We start from the raw sequence: 17,473 nt of genomic DNA, 5'->3' as shown, positions 1-17,473 counted from the left end.
GATCCCGGTACCGATAAAAAAAAAAAAAGATTAGAGAAAGGAACTCCACAGTGTGGGTGCAGGTCGCAGAGATGGCACGAGTAATGTGCAGGGCTGTCACACACACCAGGACTCAACCAGGGCAGGGGCCTGTTCTCCCATTGCCTGTCAGAAGTACGGGTTGAGTATCTGTTGTCTGTAATCCTTGAGACCAGAAGTGTTTAGGATTGCAGATATTTGAAACTGTGGAATATGTGCGTATATTCCATAATGAGGTATCCTAGGGCTGAGCGTCAAGTCTAAACGTGAAACTCACGTTTGCTCCTTACACGCCTTATAACACATCACCTGATGCCGGTTTCACACAGTGCTTTAGTACACCTGCATAGGACTTTGACCCACAGGGTGAGGTTGGGGTGGAGTTCCCTACTTGTGGCAGCATGACAACATTTTAAAATTTTGATTTTCAGGTTAGGGATTGTGTCTGCTTTCCCCTCTTTCCTCTGCAGGAAAACCAATAGTTCTGCAGCTTTGCCTCTGGGTTTACAGATGTCCGTCAGGGAGTGGGAACATGCAGGCTTAGCTACACTGTGCAGTCATTTCAGCTCAGTCAAGTGTCTTCATGGAGCTTTGACTAGTACCTCAGTTTACCAGAAGGAGAATCTGTAAGATACGGACAGAAACAATTTTTTGAAGCAACCATACTGGACATTGTTATCTAATACTAAATTGAATAATCTCAATTCCAAGTTCTTTGGAAGGAATGCAAATTGGAGAATTACCCTGAGGCTTACCCAGCTTTCATCTTTGGGATGGAATAGAGAAAACTCAGGCCCACGAAGTTAAAATGACTCAAGTGTCACGTGCCACAGCCATGGCAAAGCCAGGTTTACATCGAGGGCTTCCAAACCCCTGCGTCCGGTGGGAAAGTCAACCAGAAAGTCTGCTGTTTTTCCTGGTAAAATGTTGCCTCCCCTTTGTACATGTTCAGTCCCACATTAAAGGAAATGCATTCTCTGCACTGGGAAAACGCACAGAAGTTAGAATGTGAAGAATCAGGCATCTCACTACTCACAGCTGACTGGGGTTACCAATTTGATGGGTTTCTTTACAGTCTGTTTTAAACTTAAATCAGATTTATTGAGATAGAATTTACAGAAGTGAAGTTTACTAGTTGCCGAGTACAGTTTGATGGGCTTTGACAAATTTATATAGTTGTTCAACCACAATCAGATCAGAATACACAACATTGCCCCAAACCAGAAAAGTTCCTAGTGCCCCTTTATAACCTTCTCCTCCCCTGCCCCAGCCACTGGCAACCACTAGGTGTTTTCATCCTCTCTTGTTCTGCCTGGACTTTATGAATGTGAAATTATTCAGTATTTGGTCTTTTGGATCTGTCTTCCAATTAGCATACTTTTGAGATTCATCTGTGTTCTTGTGTGTGATCTATAATCCTTCTGTATTGCTGAAAGCTTTCCACTGTTTAATGCACATTCTCCAGTTGAAAGCCATGGAGTCTCCAGTTTGGGGGGTATTGAGAATAAAGTCGTGGGGTGGGCTTGTGTGTTTACGTCTTGTATGTCATCAATGTAAGGCCCCTCCCACATATATGATTTCCAATATTATGGACTGGCTCTCTACTTTCTTGAACCTATGCTTACACTTATGCCTTTGAAACGTTAAGTTTTTAGTTTTGATAAAGCCCATATCTCTATTTTTTCTTTTCGTCATTTGTGTTTTTGTATCATGTCTAAATAAAGCTGTCGGAGCTGGGAATTTAGCTCAGGGGCATAAGCACCTACCTTGCAAGCAGGCAGTCGTGAGTTCAATCCCCAGTACCTATAAAAATGAAAAAAAAAATACTAAATAAACCTGTCTTACTCCAAGTCACAAAGATTTACCTCCTGTACTTGTTCTGAGAATCTTACGGTTGTAGCTCTTACACTCAGTCTGCATTCCATTTTGGGTTAATATTTATACATGATGTGAGGTCAACTTCATTCTTTTATATTGGAGTGCCCAGCTGTCCAAGTATGATTTGAAAAGACTGTTCTTTGCCCTCCTGTCAGAAATCATCGTAAATGTTTATTTCCGTATTTTGAATTGTATTCCATTGACTTAGGTCATTATTTGTACCAATACCACACTATTTTTTATATAAGAACTTTGTAGTAGTTTTCTAAATGAACAAGTGTGAACTCTCCAGTTTTATTCTTTTTCAAGATTTTTTTGGCTATTCTGTCTTGCATTTCAGTATGGGTGTTAGGATCAGTTTATCAATTTCTGTTTTTAAAAGATGAGATTTCAATAATGGTTGGATTGTATCTTGATCAGTCTAGGAAAAACTGACATTTTAACAGTACTAAATCTTCTAATCCATGAACATTGAATGTCTTTCCATGTATTTAAATCTTTTTTAGGCTTTTTCAACAATATTTTTAATTTTCAGTTTATAATTCTTGCACTTCTTTTGTAAATTTGTACTAAGTATTTTATTGTTTTGGAAGTTATTCTAAGTGGAATTGCTTTAATTTGTGGGATGTTTATTACTAGTGAAGGAAAACACCGTTGATATTTTTTCTATTGATCTTACATCCCTGCAGTCTTGTTAAACACACTTTGTAGTTCTGATAGTTTTATGTGTGTTTGAACTCATAGGATTTTCAACATATATGATCATGTCATCCATAAATACAATTTTTCTTCTTTTGCATCTGGGCATTTTTTACAAGTTGAACAGAAAAGTAAATATTCTTATTCCTAATCTGAGGGACAGAATTGTCAGTGTTTCACTGCTGTTTTTTGTTTTTCATGGTGCTGGGGACCAAACCCAGGGCCTCATGCATGTAAAGCAAGAGCTTACCACTGAGCCACATCCTCAGCCCCAGTGTTTCACTGTTAAGCTTGACACTGACTATAGGTTTTTTATAGATCCCCTTTATCATATTGAAAAAGATTCTTTCAATTCCTAGTATGCTGAGTGTGATTACCATGAAAGGGCACTAGATTTTGTCAGATGCTTTTCCTGGCTTTGTGAGGTGATTGTACCATTTTCATCCTATCCTATTAACATAGTGCATTACATTGATTCCTGCATATTGAACCATTTGCATTCTTGGGATAAGTCTCGTTGGTTTGTGTAAAGAATCATGTATGTTTCTGGACTGTCTGCAAATACATGTTATTGAGGAAGTTTGTATCTCTATTGTTAAAGGTCATGAGGCTGTAGTTTCTTTTCCTTTGATTTCTTTATCTGACTTTAGAAATAGAATAATACTTCATAAAATGACTTAAAAGACTTCTTTTAACATAAAATAGGATTCACAAATGAGCATCTGAGCTTGAGCTTTTTTTGTGTGTGTTTTTATGTGTATGTGTGTATATTCTTTGGTGTGAACTTTTACTACTAAGTGACTTTTTTTCTATAGGTCTGTCCAGATTTTCCGTTTCTTGAATGAGTTTCTTGGATTATGTCTTTTTAGGAATTAGTCTGTTTTGGCCAGGTTATCTAATCAATTGGAATATCATTGCTTATAGTATTTCCTTATAGTTTATTTAGTTTTATATGATTAGTAAGCTTAAGTGTTCCTTTAGATGCGCTTCACCAGGTTTATCTGTTTCTAGTTTGACAGAAATTTGAATCATAAATGAGTTTTGAATTTTGTCATTTTAATGTGCCTGTAACACTTACTAAGGTGGTTTTTCTTATTTTTTGTTTCAACATAGGAATTAAACCAACAGATTTTTCCAATATTAACCCAAACTTTCATTTCTGCAATAAATTCCATTTACTAGAATGTGGGAATTTGAGTTTTTCAGCTTTGCACTACCGGGAATTGAAAGCAGGGCCTTCACACTGAGCTGCCTCCCCAGCCGGGTTGGGCTTTAACTTTCAGGCCTCTTGCCTCAGCCTCCCAAAGTGCATCAGTGGTCAGGGTTACATGTTATGCATTGCTGTAGTTAGTTTGCTAACCTTTTTTCTGGTGCTGCGGGTCAGGCCCAGGTATTCGCACATGGCAGGCAAGCCCTCTTATTACTGATTATACCCGCACTCCCAGGTTTGGTAACACTTTGCTCAGAATTTTCACATATTGTTTCATGAGGTATTTTGCTCTGTAGTTTCTTTTTTTAAAAACTTTTTTTTTCTGATTTTGTATCAGGGAAATGACAAGTTCATAAAACAAATTCAGAGAAGTTCTTACCTTTCTTTTGTTTTCTGGAAGAATTTGTATTACTTTTTCTTTAAATGTTTATTCAGATTTACCAATAAACCCTTACGAGCCTAAGGGAATTCATTGTATTGTGAATTCACTTTATTTAATAACTGTAGGACTATTTCAGATTACCTATTTCTTCTGCATTTAACTCTATCTTTCAAGATAGCAAAGTTGTTTAATTTATTGGTATAAAGCTTATAATAGTTTTTAGCTCCTTTAATATCTCCAGCGTCTGCAAGAGTGGCCCTTCTTTCATTCCTGGTACTAATGATCTGTGTCCTCTGGCTAATGTTTATCAATTTTATTGATTTTTCTTTTTACAAAGAATCAATTTCTATGTGCATTGATTTTTAAAATTTTTTTTACATTTATTTCATTTGTTTTACTATAGTTTCTTTCTTCTCCTTACTGCAGACTTAACTTACTCTTCCATCTGTCTGTCTGTCTTCTGTCTGTCTTGTCTGTCTCTGTCTCTCTGTCTGTCTGTCTGTCTCCCTCTCTCTGTCCCTGTCTCTTTCTCTCTGTCTGTCTGTCTGTCTGTCTCTCTCTCTCTCTGTCTCTTTCTACCCTCCCCCTTTCTAAGATGGGGTCTTAATACATTTTTCAAGTTGCTTTCAAACCCATGGACCCAAAGTGGTCTTCCTGCCTCAGCCTCCCAAGCAACAGGGACTGCAGGTATGTGCCGCCACCATGCCTGACTTTACATCCCTAAGGTAGAAGCTAGTGATGTTGATTTTAAGCCTTTTTATTCTTTTCTAATATTTAAGGCCCCAAAGAAACCTTGCAGATGTTCCTTACAAATTTTGAAATGTTAACGTTTTTGTTCTCATTAAATTCTAAACTTTTTCCCAGTTTCATGGTTTTTTCTGTGACCCATGAGTTACTTAAAAGTATGATATTGTTTTTTTGTTTTGTTTTGTTTTTTGTCTTTTTCCTTTTTATCAGTACCAGGGATCAAACTCACGGCTGCCTGCTTGCAAGGCAGGCGCTTATGCCACTGACTAAATCCCCAGCCCCAAAAGTATGATATTGTTGTGTACAGTAATTATAATTTTTCTAAACATCTTTTTGGTATTGACTTGTAATTTAATTCTTGGATGGTCAGAGTCCACACCTTGTATGGTTTTGACATTTCCTGCCTCACCCTCTTTTTCTGAGAATCCAGTTATATGCATATGAGGCTGCTTCATCTTGCCCTCTCTGCTCATTTATGATCAGTGTTCATTTTGTTTTTTCTTTTTCTCAGTAAGTTACTGAGAGGGTAGAGTTGAGATCTCTAGTTATAACTGTGCCTTTGTCTCTATTTTTGTTTGACTTCTCTTAGTTTTTGCTTAACATGACTTAAAACTCTGCACACACATTTAGGAGTATTATGCATTCCTGGTAATTTGACTCTCTGTCTTCACACAAGATCTCCTTATTATCCCTGCTAATGTGTCTCATTTGAGGCTCTAGTTTTCTAAAATAATATTACCCACCTAGGCAGCTTTCTTATTACTCTGTGCATGGTATACAGTACTTTGTTCATCCTATTACTCGTATCTCAAAAACACACTATTGGGTCATTTTGGGGTTTTTTCTTAATGAATCTGTGAGCTTTCCATGGAGTTTTGAGATATCTGCATGTGTCAGAATCTCGGTATTGTTGAGGACAAATCTGCCATTTTCTGCTTGTTGGCTCTTCATCTCCTTTTACCTTTGTTCTATTTTTCTCTAATTCCCCTACCTTATTTTAGATTGACAACTTTTTTTATATTAACTTATTCTTGCTAAATTTAGTTTATTTGGGTTTTCAACTACATATTTTGAACTGATTTTCTACAATTAATATTAGCCTATCTGGGGATGTATCTCAGTGGCACGATGCCTGCCTGGCAAGCACAGGGTCCTGAATTTGATTCCCAGTACAAATAATAATAATAATAATAATAATAATAATAATAGCCTACTTTTCATACTGTGTGAGAATCTTTCAGCAAAGTCTTCTAATTTCCCTTTTTGGTCTTGTTGCTCTTAGTATACAGTATGCTTTTACATGATTGTCATAGTTCTTGAAATTGTTTTCTAGTGAGCAACTGCATTTAAAATGGGGCGATCTCTCATCCAAGTACTAACCAGGCCTAACCCTGCTTAGCTTTTGAGATTAGACAGGATTGGGCTCATTCAAGGTGATATGGCTGAACACCAATGTTTATAGCAGCACAATTTGTAATAGCTAAATCTTGGAAACAGCCCAAATGCCTGTCAACCAAGAAATGGATTAAAAAAGATATGGTATTTCTATATAATGGAGTACTACTCAGCTATAAAGGAGAATAAACTCAAGATTTTATAGGTGGAGACCATATTCTTACTTGAAATAACTGTCTCCCATATGTAAACATCGTATCATTTCCCTAGTGAAAAAAAAATGAAAAAAATAAATATCCAAAGTGTGCAATAGATTCTGTGAAAAGGAAAGAAACTGCTCAAAAAGAAAGAACAACTGCGATAGGGGAAAGGAGGAAAAAAGGAAGGAAAAAAAAAGAAAATATATACAAATGATAGCTAAGATAACCTGTACTAATTTCTGTTAGTTCGTTGAAAAGAACAGTGTGTAATTTTAAAGAATTGTTCAATCAGTTTTGCATATCTGGATCAATTTTGCATACCTATATCTTGTAATTTGAGCAACTGCTTTGAAGATAACAATATGTAGAATATTAACCATTGTTAATTTCCTAATATCTTGCTTTTAAATTCTGTATCTTTTTTATTATTTTTCTCTCTATAAAAGTAAATAAAATGAGAATTTATATATATATATATATATATATATATATATATATATAAATTTTACACAAAATTTTTTCCAATAGTCTAATTTTCTTTCTGTAGCTCCAGATTTTTATTTTAAACCATTTTTCTTACCTCAAGGACTTCTTTAATATTTTTCATAGTGCAAGTCCAATTTTTGTTTTTTGTTTTAGGTGTCCATTTCATCTTCATTTATGAAACATACTATCACTGGATATAGACTTCTAGGCTTTTCGTATTTCTTTTGGTATTTTATTCTCTTGCGTCTAGGTTGTATAATTTCTAGTGAGAAGTCTGTCATCATGCTTATTTTTGTTTATATGTATGTAATTGCCCCTTTTCATTAAGATTATTTTTTTCTCATTGTTTTCTGTGGTTTGATTCTGTGTGATGCTGTGTATTAGTGGTGTTTTATGTATATTTATTCTGCTTGGGACACATTGAGCTTTTTAAATATGTTTTATTTTTTTGTCCAACTTGGAAAATTTTTGACGGTTTCTTCAAATACTGTTTTTGTTCCACTCCTTTTTTAAATCAGATTTCCATTTTATATTTATATTTATGAGTGTATTAAACTGCCTGCTATTTTCCATGCTGTGTTCATTTTTTCCAGACTCTTTCATATATGTATGTGTGGTGGGGTTTTTTTTTACACTTTAGTTCCTCTTGGGCAGGGTAATTATGGTTTGAACCATTTTTTTTTTTTTACATTTTCTGTTTTTCTCTTTATGGTGTTCATTTTTTCCTTCACATCTGCGAACATGTTTATGACATCTACAACAGCTGTTTTTAAGGTCTTTATTGACTACTCCATCAAATCTGTCACTTCAGTGTCTGATTCTATTGATTGGTTGTTCTACTAGTCACACTTTCCTATTATTTTTTTCCATATTTCTTTTGTCTGCAATATATTTACTTAAGATGGCCTTTGTATTTTTGAGTCCTGTTCTTGAGAGTTTAGAGGTGTGGAGCAGCCTCCAGTCTGTGACAAATGCATTTCATAGCAATGAAAGCCACTCTGCTACGCTCCTCATGCACTGAAGTCCGAGTCCCAGCCCTGCACCATTTTCTCTGTGGCCTTGGACAACGTTCTCTAATAGCTGGACTTCAGTTTCTGCGTCTTACAGGAAAGGGTTTTGGTGATTAAGTACAGTGTATCTTGTAAGAAAAGGTTTGGCTTCGTTTTGTTCATCTTATGAAATTTCTAGTAAATGTACTGAAAAGCCAAAAAGCACACTTGAAAGAAGAGTGGGTGCTTGAGGTGCTTTTGACCACCCCATTTCAGAGCTGCAGCTTCGCGATGGTATACGTGTGGGATGCCAACACGGGCTCAGAATGTGGCAGCTGCCACCAGCTGAGAGTCTGTGCCTCAGGCACAAAGCTGAGCTCCTTCTCTGTCATCTCCAGAGTCCTTCCGGGTGTTGTCTGATGGCAGTGTGGTTGTCTCCATTTTCCCTGATGTTGAAGATGAGGCTTTGTAAGCAAAGACAGTTATGTAAGGAAGATCCAGGAATTAATGCACGCCTGAGTCCCAAGTGTCCCATTTGCACTTGTACCCCCCACACTGGTTCTTGTCTTGTTTGTCACCAGCCTCTTTCCTCTCAAGGTAACACACCCTTCCCCTTGTGCCCACAGCTGACAATGAAAACAACATCACCTCCAACCAGTCCCGCTCACCACCTGCTGTTGTGGAAGAGAAGTGGAAACCTCAGGGCCAGAGGAACAGTGCCAACAACAGTAGGTCTCCTTGGTGGGGCTGGGCCCTGGTGTGCACAGAGATTTGTCCAGTTCCCTCCAGTGTTTCTTCCCTGTAATTCCTACTGCTTGAGTCTCCTGTGGTGACACATGGTGGCACACAACAGTCTCCAAAGCATACTTAGACTAAAGACCTCATTTGTAGGAATTCTTAACACACAGGATAGACAGGAAGCCCAGGTAAAGGAGGTAACATTTTGTGGTCACAAGTACCATTGGAATCAGAATAGAGTCCACCTTTCCATGATTTCTTTGGCTATATATATTTTACTAAAGATTCCCATTTTAATGATGATCCTTGTATTAATTGTCTTCAAAGGTCTAAGTGAGTGGCACATATGATCAATACGTTGCATGCATGTCACTATTCCATACCCCTGGCATGTATTACTGATCAATCATAGAACTTTTTTCTCTGTAACTATTGCGTGTTAAACAGCACCACCAGTTCGTGTGCAAGATGAAATCCACTTGTCATACCTAATCCTAGATGCTTAGCAAATTAGGTTGCTGCTAGACCACTCAGTCTTGAACACCAGAATTAATCACGTGTCTCTGTGTTCTCTGCCAGCCACGACTAGTGGTTTAACACCCAACAGCATGATCCCTGAGAAGGAGCGGCAAAACATCGCAGAGCGCCTACTGCGGGTCATGTGCGCTGACCTGGGTGCATTGAGTGTGGTCAGCGGGAAGGAGTTCCTCAAGTTCGCCCAGACCTTGGTAGACAGTGGTGCCCGCTACGGGGCCTTCTCAGTCACTGAGATCTTGGGCAACTTCAACACGCTGGCACTAAAGCACCTGCCACGCATGTACAACCAGGTGAAGGTGAAGGTGACGTGTGCCTTGGGCAGCAATGCCTGCCTGGGCATCGGTGTCACCTGCCACTCTCAGAGTGTTGGGCCCGACTCCTGCTACATCCTCACAGCCTACCAGGCTGAGGGGAACCACATCAAGAGCTATGTGCTGGGCGTAAAGGGTGCGGACATTCGGGACAGTGGCGACCTGGTACACCACTGGGTGCAAAACGTGCTGTCAGAGTTCGTGATGTCGGAGATCAGGACAGTGTACGTGACAGATTGCCGGGTAAGCGCGTCCGCCTTCTCCAAGGCTGGCATGTGCCTTCGCTGCTCAGCCTGTGCCTTGAACTCAGTGGTGCAGAGTGTGCTGAGCAAGCGGACACTGCAAGCCCGCAGCATGCACGAGGTCATCGAGCTGCTAAACGTGTGTGAGGACCTGGCGGGCTCTACAGGCCTCGCCAAGGAGACCTTTGGGTCTCTGGAGGAGACGTCACCACCGCCCTGCTGGAACTCAGTGACGGACTCACTGCTGTTGGTGCATGAGCGCTATGAGCAGATCTGTGAATTCTACAGCCGAGCCAAGAAGATGAACCTCATCCAGAGCCTCAACAAGCACCTGCTCAGCAACCTGGCCGCCATCCTCACACCTGTGAAGCAGGCTGTCATCGAGCTGAGCAATGAGAGCCAGCCCACACTGCAGCTGGTCTTGCCTACCTATGTCCGGCTGGAGAAGCTGTTTACAGCCAAGGCCAATGACGCGGGCACTGTCAGCAAGTTGTGCCACCTCTTCCTGGAGGCGCTCAAGGAGAACTTCAAGGTGCACCCAGCCCACAAGGTGGCCATGATCCTGGACCCGCAGCAGAAGCTTCGGCCTGTGCCACCCTACCAGCACGAGGAGATCATCGGCAAGGTCTGTGAGCTCATCAATGAGGTGAAAGAGTCCTGGGCTGAAGAGGCTGAGTTTGAGCCCGCTGCCAAGAAGCCACGCTCCACCGCCGGGGAGCACCCCACGGCTCAAGAGGACGATCGCCTGGGGAAGAACGAAGTGTATGACTACCTGCAGGAGCCCCTTTTCCAGGCCACCCCAGATCTTTTCCAGTACTGGTCCTGCGTGACCCAAAAGCACACAAAACTCGCCAAGCTTGCCTTCTGGCTCCTGGCAGTTCCTGCCGTGGGGGCAAGAAGTGGCTGTGTAAATATGTGTGAACAAGCACTTCTCATCAAAAGGAGGCGACTGCTCAGTCCAGAAGACATGAACAAACTCATGTTTCTGAAATCCAACATGCTTTAAAGCTTTACTTTGGGAAAGCAGATCAACAAAACAAAAGGAGAACATTGGAAAAACACAACACTGTCACAAACAAAGAAAAGGAATTTAAGTTCTAAACACTGTGGACCTCATTCTAAATGCCCCCTGGAAACTTAAGTGCTTTTTTTCAGTGTGTGTGTACTTGTGTGTCCACACCCACATGTGTGCACGCACCTGAACGTGCGTGCCCTGGGTGTGGAGGCTTTGTGCTTATCTGTGCAGCCAGAAAAGTTTCCACATACGTGCACTCACACGCGACCCTGGTGCATGTGCACACGCCTGCACGAAGGCGTGTGTGCATTGGACTGGGCGTGTCAGGAAAGCCAAGTGACTGGGAAAGAGGGAGAAGTTTCACCTTTTCTCGGGAAGGGGCTCTAAAGACTCCGTTTTTCAGGTATGCAGATTGGGAGAAACATTAACATGTTCAGGCAGCTGCGATCTGAAGTGACTTGATGTTCCCTGTCCTCTACCCCTGCCGCCCCCCACCCTCCTTCCCCCCAACCCCTACGGTGCCCGCCCCCTGCCCCAGCTGCTCTGCCGTGGATTCTCCAGACTGCATCCAATGGACAGTTTCTGCACTGGACTTTGTTTCTCGTTCACCTTCAGGGCATTGAGCTGTTGCCTCTGTGATCACCCTTGGGTATCCCAGGCAGCCGCCTTAGAAACACACCTATCTATCTCCCCAAATCAGGAAAAGAGACAAGAATATAAAGCCGACATTTTGCTTTTTAATATAAGAGAGGGAAAAAAAAAGAGACATTTTTCAGAGAAGTATAGATAACTGTCTCCACTCAATGTTTTTCCTGACATTTTGGCAGTTTTTACCTTTTTGGGGTTCATTTTATTTTTTCAGATTTGCGTTAGACTCTGCTAGGAGGCACTGAATGTGTATAACTTATGTTTTGGAGTGTGTGGGTTTTTACTTGCCCTTTTTGTTCCTCAAGTCACACTGTAAACTAGCTCATCTCAGTGGTATATTCAGTATCCTAAGGTTTTTATCAGCCTCCCCCATACAGTCCGGTTTTCCTGTTCTCAGATGGACAAGATGTGTGCTGTCTGGAGACCAAGGGAGGGGGCGGGATTGCGGGTTCCTCAGATGTGGGGTTTGGTGGAAGCCATATGGGCAGCACGTGGGGTTCTCGGAATGTAAGCAGAAGAGCCGTGTTCTGGTTCGCTGTGTCTGGTACTGTGAGCATCTGGCTTCTGTTCCCAGAGTGCTTTCCGCTCCTCACCACATCCCCCACCCCCAAGGCTCCTGAGTTGATCCATATTCACAGCCACCCCCCACCACCATCCAGTCCCTCCTCCCTCCCCAGGGTTCATCCAGGCAGTCTTCAGCCCTCAGGGGTCCCTAGAGGCACCTCCAATGGCCAGCCAGGATGGCAGTTGAGTTTGGTGCCTTGTGGGCTGAATAGTTGATGTTCTGATGGTGACACCCTCCACTCAATGCTGTGACAGGGGTCTTTAGGCCCCTCTCCTGATCCCCCAGCCAGGAGCAACTGAGGTTCTGCTGAGAAGAACACATTCTCTCCAAGAGAGAAAGATCACCTCTCCACCCTACCCCGCCCTTGAGTGAATGAAGAGCTGGTGGTCCCCTGTCCCTCAGGTGTCTGTGGCTGTGGGATAGGGATTGCTGTGATTCAGGCTGAGAATGACCACCATTGTTGGCGCTCTTTGCGAAGGCATCTTCTGCCATCCTGGGGGTTGGCTAAGTGGACCCCCCACACACCCAGTAATAAAGCATTACTCAACTGTGAGATACCTCGATTACAAAAAGCACTGTACCATAGCCCTCTCTCCTGGGGCCCTGGCAGGATGGGAGTAAACTTGGTTTAAAACTCAAGAAGGCTTAAGCATCGTGATCATGGACCCAGAACACTGTTTTTGGAGGCCAAGCCTGTACACTTCACCTCATGAAACTAACCCAGCTCTTCCTGCAGCATTGGACATTATGAAATGGATCAGAGTGGGCCATTTCCACAACTGCTTCAGCAAGCCATGCTCCCAAGGAACCGAAGACCGGCTCCTCTCCTGGAAAAGAAGTTCTAGGTATTTCTTCTGTATTTCCAACTCTTACTACCACCAGCTAGAAGAGCCTCCATCCACAGTGGAGCTGGAACAGGGAGAATCCAGACAGGAACCAAATATTGCTTCCTAAAGAATATGAAACATTGGCAGATTTTCTGATCAGACCTTTGGACATTCTGGAAGGTGGGTTCTGGGTTGCTGATGATTGACAGATGCTTCTTATCAATTGTGCTTGACTGCTAGATGGGACGATCACAGTGTGGCACTTTCAGCCACACGGGAAGGACAGGAGCTGCCGATTTAGGTTATCAGTAAAAGCAGAGCTAGTTTTGCTGGCCAGGGTATTACTGAACCATTGAATTGCAAAACCAGCAGCAGTGCCAAGATACACAGAGCACTCAGCAGTCTCCTCTTGTGTGAGATACTTGTGCTCCAGAATGAAAACGAGTGAATCATACCTACCGGAAGTATTAGGAATTAGGTTGTCACCTCCAGTAATCCAGTTCTTTTGCAGCTGAGTTCAGTACTTCGGCTTAGCTTGCCTCTGCAGGTTAGCTGTAAATGCTGTTAGGTTCACAAAAAGCTGTCTTGGGAGCTGCCTTGTCCACAATGCTAACACAGTGGAAGGCAGTCATTTCTCTCTTAGCACCTGTGGTTCCCCAGAAACTGGTGTCACCAACTGGAAAGGCTGTATCAGGTGCCCCCTCAGCCTGCCTTCTCTCATAGGCTCTTCCCACGGTGCAAATCCTGCTGTGACAGGCAGCTTAACAAAATCCAAAGATCTCACAGGTCAGCTACCTGCCCCATTTTTTCCAGCAATATCCACCTTACCAAATTTCCAGCTCATCCAAAGGACTGAGACCGGCTCTTCCAGTTCATCTCCTGGTGCCTGGCTTAGTCTTACCCTTCAGAAGGATTTTGTCATCTGACACACAATTCTGTGACTACCATAGATCTCTCTACCACAGGCCTTTGCGAGCTGGCAGACTAGGAAGTTGGGCTATTTCCGTCTTAGCTTTGCAAGTAAAGGTGGTTGCCTGCTGACTTGGGAGACAGCTCGCCTCAAGCCATGTGATTCCCAGGACAGAATCAGCCTCTGTTTTGACATCCACAACCCAAGAGGAAATATGCTTCTTTCTGCTCAGCAGGGCTTTTCCCTCTCTGTGGTCACCAACAGAGCACAAGCTAAGAACTGCAGCCTCTTGAATGATCCCTCAGATTTTCATTAACCCAGGGCTCTCAGGTCTACCAGGAAGATGCTGTATCCTGATTGTGGATGGATGCACGCATCCCAGCACAGTTCCCCATGCTTAGGTCAGGTCCCCCTCTGGTGGCATTTAGAAGCCAGGAACTAGTGCCACCCGAGTAAACTGTCTTCATTCCTGTGGGTTCCCAGCACAGAACGCCACCTACCGCATCACAAGTTAGGACATATCCCCACATATTCCACTCGATGGCTTCATGCTTGGCATCAGGAAGAATGCACCAAGGTTTCATGGCAAGGAGAGAAGGGCAGCCAGTGGCATGGATGGGAAGTCACGGATCTCCAGAAGCCCAGGAAGGAATTTTGGCACCAGCCATTTGGCCTGCTGAGAGCCCTCACTTTGACCTGTTCTCTCTCGCACTTTCTAGAAACACCGAAGAGTTCTGCAAGGCATTTTCCACTGTGAAGCCAAAACCTCTACCTTTAAGGAGTTCCGTGCTAACACTTGCTTCCCCTGGGCTTGGGTTTGACTCCTTGAAGAGGGCACCTGGAGAGATGTCAGAAGTGTGGCATGTCCTGTCTAGGGCCACAGGGTAACCAGGTTTGCAGTGAAGCCAGAACAAAGATGGAAATCAAAAGCCTGTGCTCAGCAAGGTAGACCTTACTGTTGTCTTGCTGTGCTTGAAGAGGAGTGGCCAAGGGCATAATGGTAGGTGGCCTCCTTGACCCTATCATAAGCTGCACCAAATTCCGAGATTCGCCCTGGCCTTGGGAGCATGGCAAGGACACTGTCTCTGGGATGTATCAGAGGACTCCTGGAAAGGCCGTAGTTCCGACGGCACCAAGAAACCACTTGAGGCTCAGGCTGTGCCCTGCAGACAGAAGCTGGGGGCTCTGGGCCCTGCCCGGCCGGCCGACCCCTTGCTGGCGGTGGGCGATCCGGGAAGGAGCCGCCCTTCACTGTGGCTAATGTTGCTAGGCCAGTTATGGTGAACCAATGAAAACAGTGTTTTCCCTCTTTCCTTTCCCTGCAGGCCTCCCCTTTGCAGGGTTCCCAGAGGGGGGGCGGATTTTGTTCTTATTTTCTTCCTCTCTTGGGTCTAAAGATCGTGGTCGGGAGAGCCGTGGCTTCTGCCCAAGGAGACTTGTGGTTTCTGAATGAGAAGGCACCTGCTCCCGCTGGAAGCAGGGAGCAGCTCTTGGTCACTGTCTGCCACCTTCAGGCCCCGCCCCCTCCAGCTGCTGTAAGAGGACTTGCCCGTCTGCATCCGGGCATTAGCATCACAGCCCAGCAGGGTCCTGCCCACCCAAGCGTGCCCCTGGGCATCTTGACTCTTCGAACCAAAGTTCCTTAAAGGGGCGCAGCCCAGCCTTGTCCGCAACCTCAGGGGCCTGGGGTTTCTGTGGCACCACCTGAAATCCCGGTTGGCACAGGCCATGGGGTCTGAGACCCGCCGGAAGGAAGGGCTCCACGTCTCTGCCTAGGACCTCCGGCTGCCCAGCCAGGGTGGGTGGCTGCCCAAGGAGCAAGCGAGCTCCTGGACCGGCATGGGCTGGGCCTGCCCCGCCAGCCAGGAGCGAGCGGGAGCCCCGCGGCAGGGCCACCCACAGCCCAAGCATCAGGAAATCATTTTGTACAACCACCCGAAGCAGAGATATTTTTTAAGAAATGTAAATTATTTTCAGTTTTCTGATCCTATCTTTTTCTCCCGCCCCCCCCCCCAACTTCACGTCGGTGATTCGTTCACATCAGGTAAATCTCGAGAACGCCTTGGTGCCCCTGCCCCCCCCCCGCCTTCCCCCCACTCTAACCGCGTGCGTGCACCCCTCGTCCCTTCTCAGTAGTTAAGACATTCTAGGCAATACCATAGGCACATCTGACTGTGTCTCTCTTTTGAGTGCAAGAAACTCAAGTCATCTTAAAAAAAAAAAAACAAAAAAATTTACAAAAAAGCAAACACAAAAAAATATCTTTTTTAGGCCAGAGTTTTCTACAGGTATTAATGAATATTTTTCTTAATCCTTATAAGTTTTATGTGTTTAATATTTCTTAATACCGGTAGCATTAATTTATACTTTTGTAGCAACACAATATTTTTATAAACAGCCAGTGCTTGGCTCAAGTCTTCACGGGGGTTTATGCAGGGCCATCTTGGGACCCTGTGTACCATGTACTGTATTTAAAAAAAAATAAAATAAAAAGTCACCCAGTGTCACACTCGCTGTGTTACAAGAGGTGTTGCTGGCAGTCTCCTTGATCGCTGGTGTGGATCCCGCAGTTCACAAGGAGTCACATTGCATGGGGGTTGAGTTGGCAGTCCTTATTGATACGTGAACCCCCGAGACCAAACTTGAGGGTTTATTTAGGGTTTTGTGTGTGTCCTTCAGGTTTGCTGTTTCATTTTGTTTTGGTACCGTTTCTCCATTTACAGCCAAGTCAGTTTCATGATGTTTAAAACTTCTACTGATGTCAAATGGAGGAAAGGATCAGAAAAAAAAAAAAAAACTTACGAAGTAATAAAATTTAAAACTGAGCTGTTTAAATGTTGCTGTTTTTACCTGTCTGTTCTTGTCCACAAGTGGGACATTCTCTGGGAGGAGAGTTCCACCTGGTTTCTTAAGTCGCCAAAAGCCCCAGCCCAGGATTCTGTACCCCCGCCCCGGCCCCCTGAATTCTCGCCACATTATTTCCCGGTTGGTTGATGCCAAGGCAAAAAGACATCCTTTTAACAGTTAGAGAGGATCAGTTGCTTAAATGAGTTCATGTCAGTGTTGTATTTATGGTTTTACAATAAAATGACCTTTAGGAAGATGCAGTGTGCAGTGTTTTTTCCTTGGGTTTGGGGTTTGGCTCTGCCACCCAGTTAGCAGGGCGCCGGCAGGAGCTGGGTGAGGCAGGGACACTGAGGTTGGGTGTGGCTCCTTATCTGTGCGTCATTGGTCCTCTCCAGCTGCAGACCCAGCTCAGCCAGTGAGTGATGTATGAGGGGGGACATGGCCCTCCAAGACATGACCCTGTGCACCTGCCGTAGGGGTCTTACCCGGTGGCAGAAGGGATGAGCTTAATCTGTGTCCCACAGCCCCAGTGGCTAAAGGCACACGTCTCCGTATGCCTGCTCTTATGGTCATTCAAGTGACTCTTGAGCACCTTGGACCTTGCAGTTGGTTTGTGTGCCTCATGTGACTGTTGTGTTCTCCATTTTCCAAGGAGGAGTGACCATGGCTTTTGCCTAATTCCTGTGACATCTAGGACTCTTAAGCAAAAATCAGCACTCTCCATGGTAAGCTATGAGAGGCCAACCCAGGGCACTTGCCCAGAGCCCAAGACATCACAGACACAAACCAAAGGCAAGTGGTAGGAGAGGCAATTCCCAAGAGAGCAGCT

At 43.8% G+C, this 17,473-nt stretch overlaps 1 protein-coding gene across 12 annotated transcripts in view; it reads left to right on the top strand.

Annotated features, from left to right (window-relative positions):
- The window catches only part of Znf618 (zinc finger protein 618), a 172,549-nt gene extending 155,651 nt beyond the window's left edge, over positions 1-16,898 (top strand). For all 12 annotated transcript variants that reach the window (XM_063260357.1, XM_063260352.1, XM_063260324.1 and 9 more), the window contains 2 exons: positions 8,631-8,732; positions 9,322-16,898. In XM_063260357.1, coding sequence (XP_063116427.1) covers positions 8,631-8,732; positions 9,322-10,838 — 1,619 coding nt within the window. In that variant the 3' untranslated portion in view covers positions 10,839-16,898. The remainder of the gene's footprint in view (positions 1-8,630; positions 8,733-9,321) is intronic.
- Positions 16,899-17,473: the final 575 nt, after the last annotated feature.

The sequence above is a fragment of the Cavia porcellus genome, unplaced genomic scaffold (genome assembly GCF_034190915.1).
Source record: "Cavia porcellus strain 051 isolate PalLab524CR breed Dunkin Hartley unplaced genomic scaffold, mCavPor4.1 scaffold_1, whole genome shotgun sequence".
In the NCBI taxonomy this organism is placed as follows: domain Eukaryota; kingdom Metazoa; phylum Chordata; class Mammalia; order Rodentia; family Caviidae; genus Cavia; species Cavia porcellus.
Note: the sequence above shows the minus strand (reverse complement) of the source record. Positions and strands in the feature narration are given on the sequence as shown.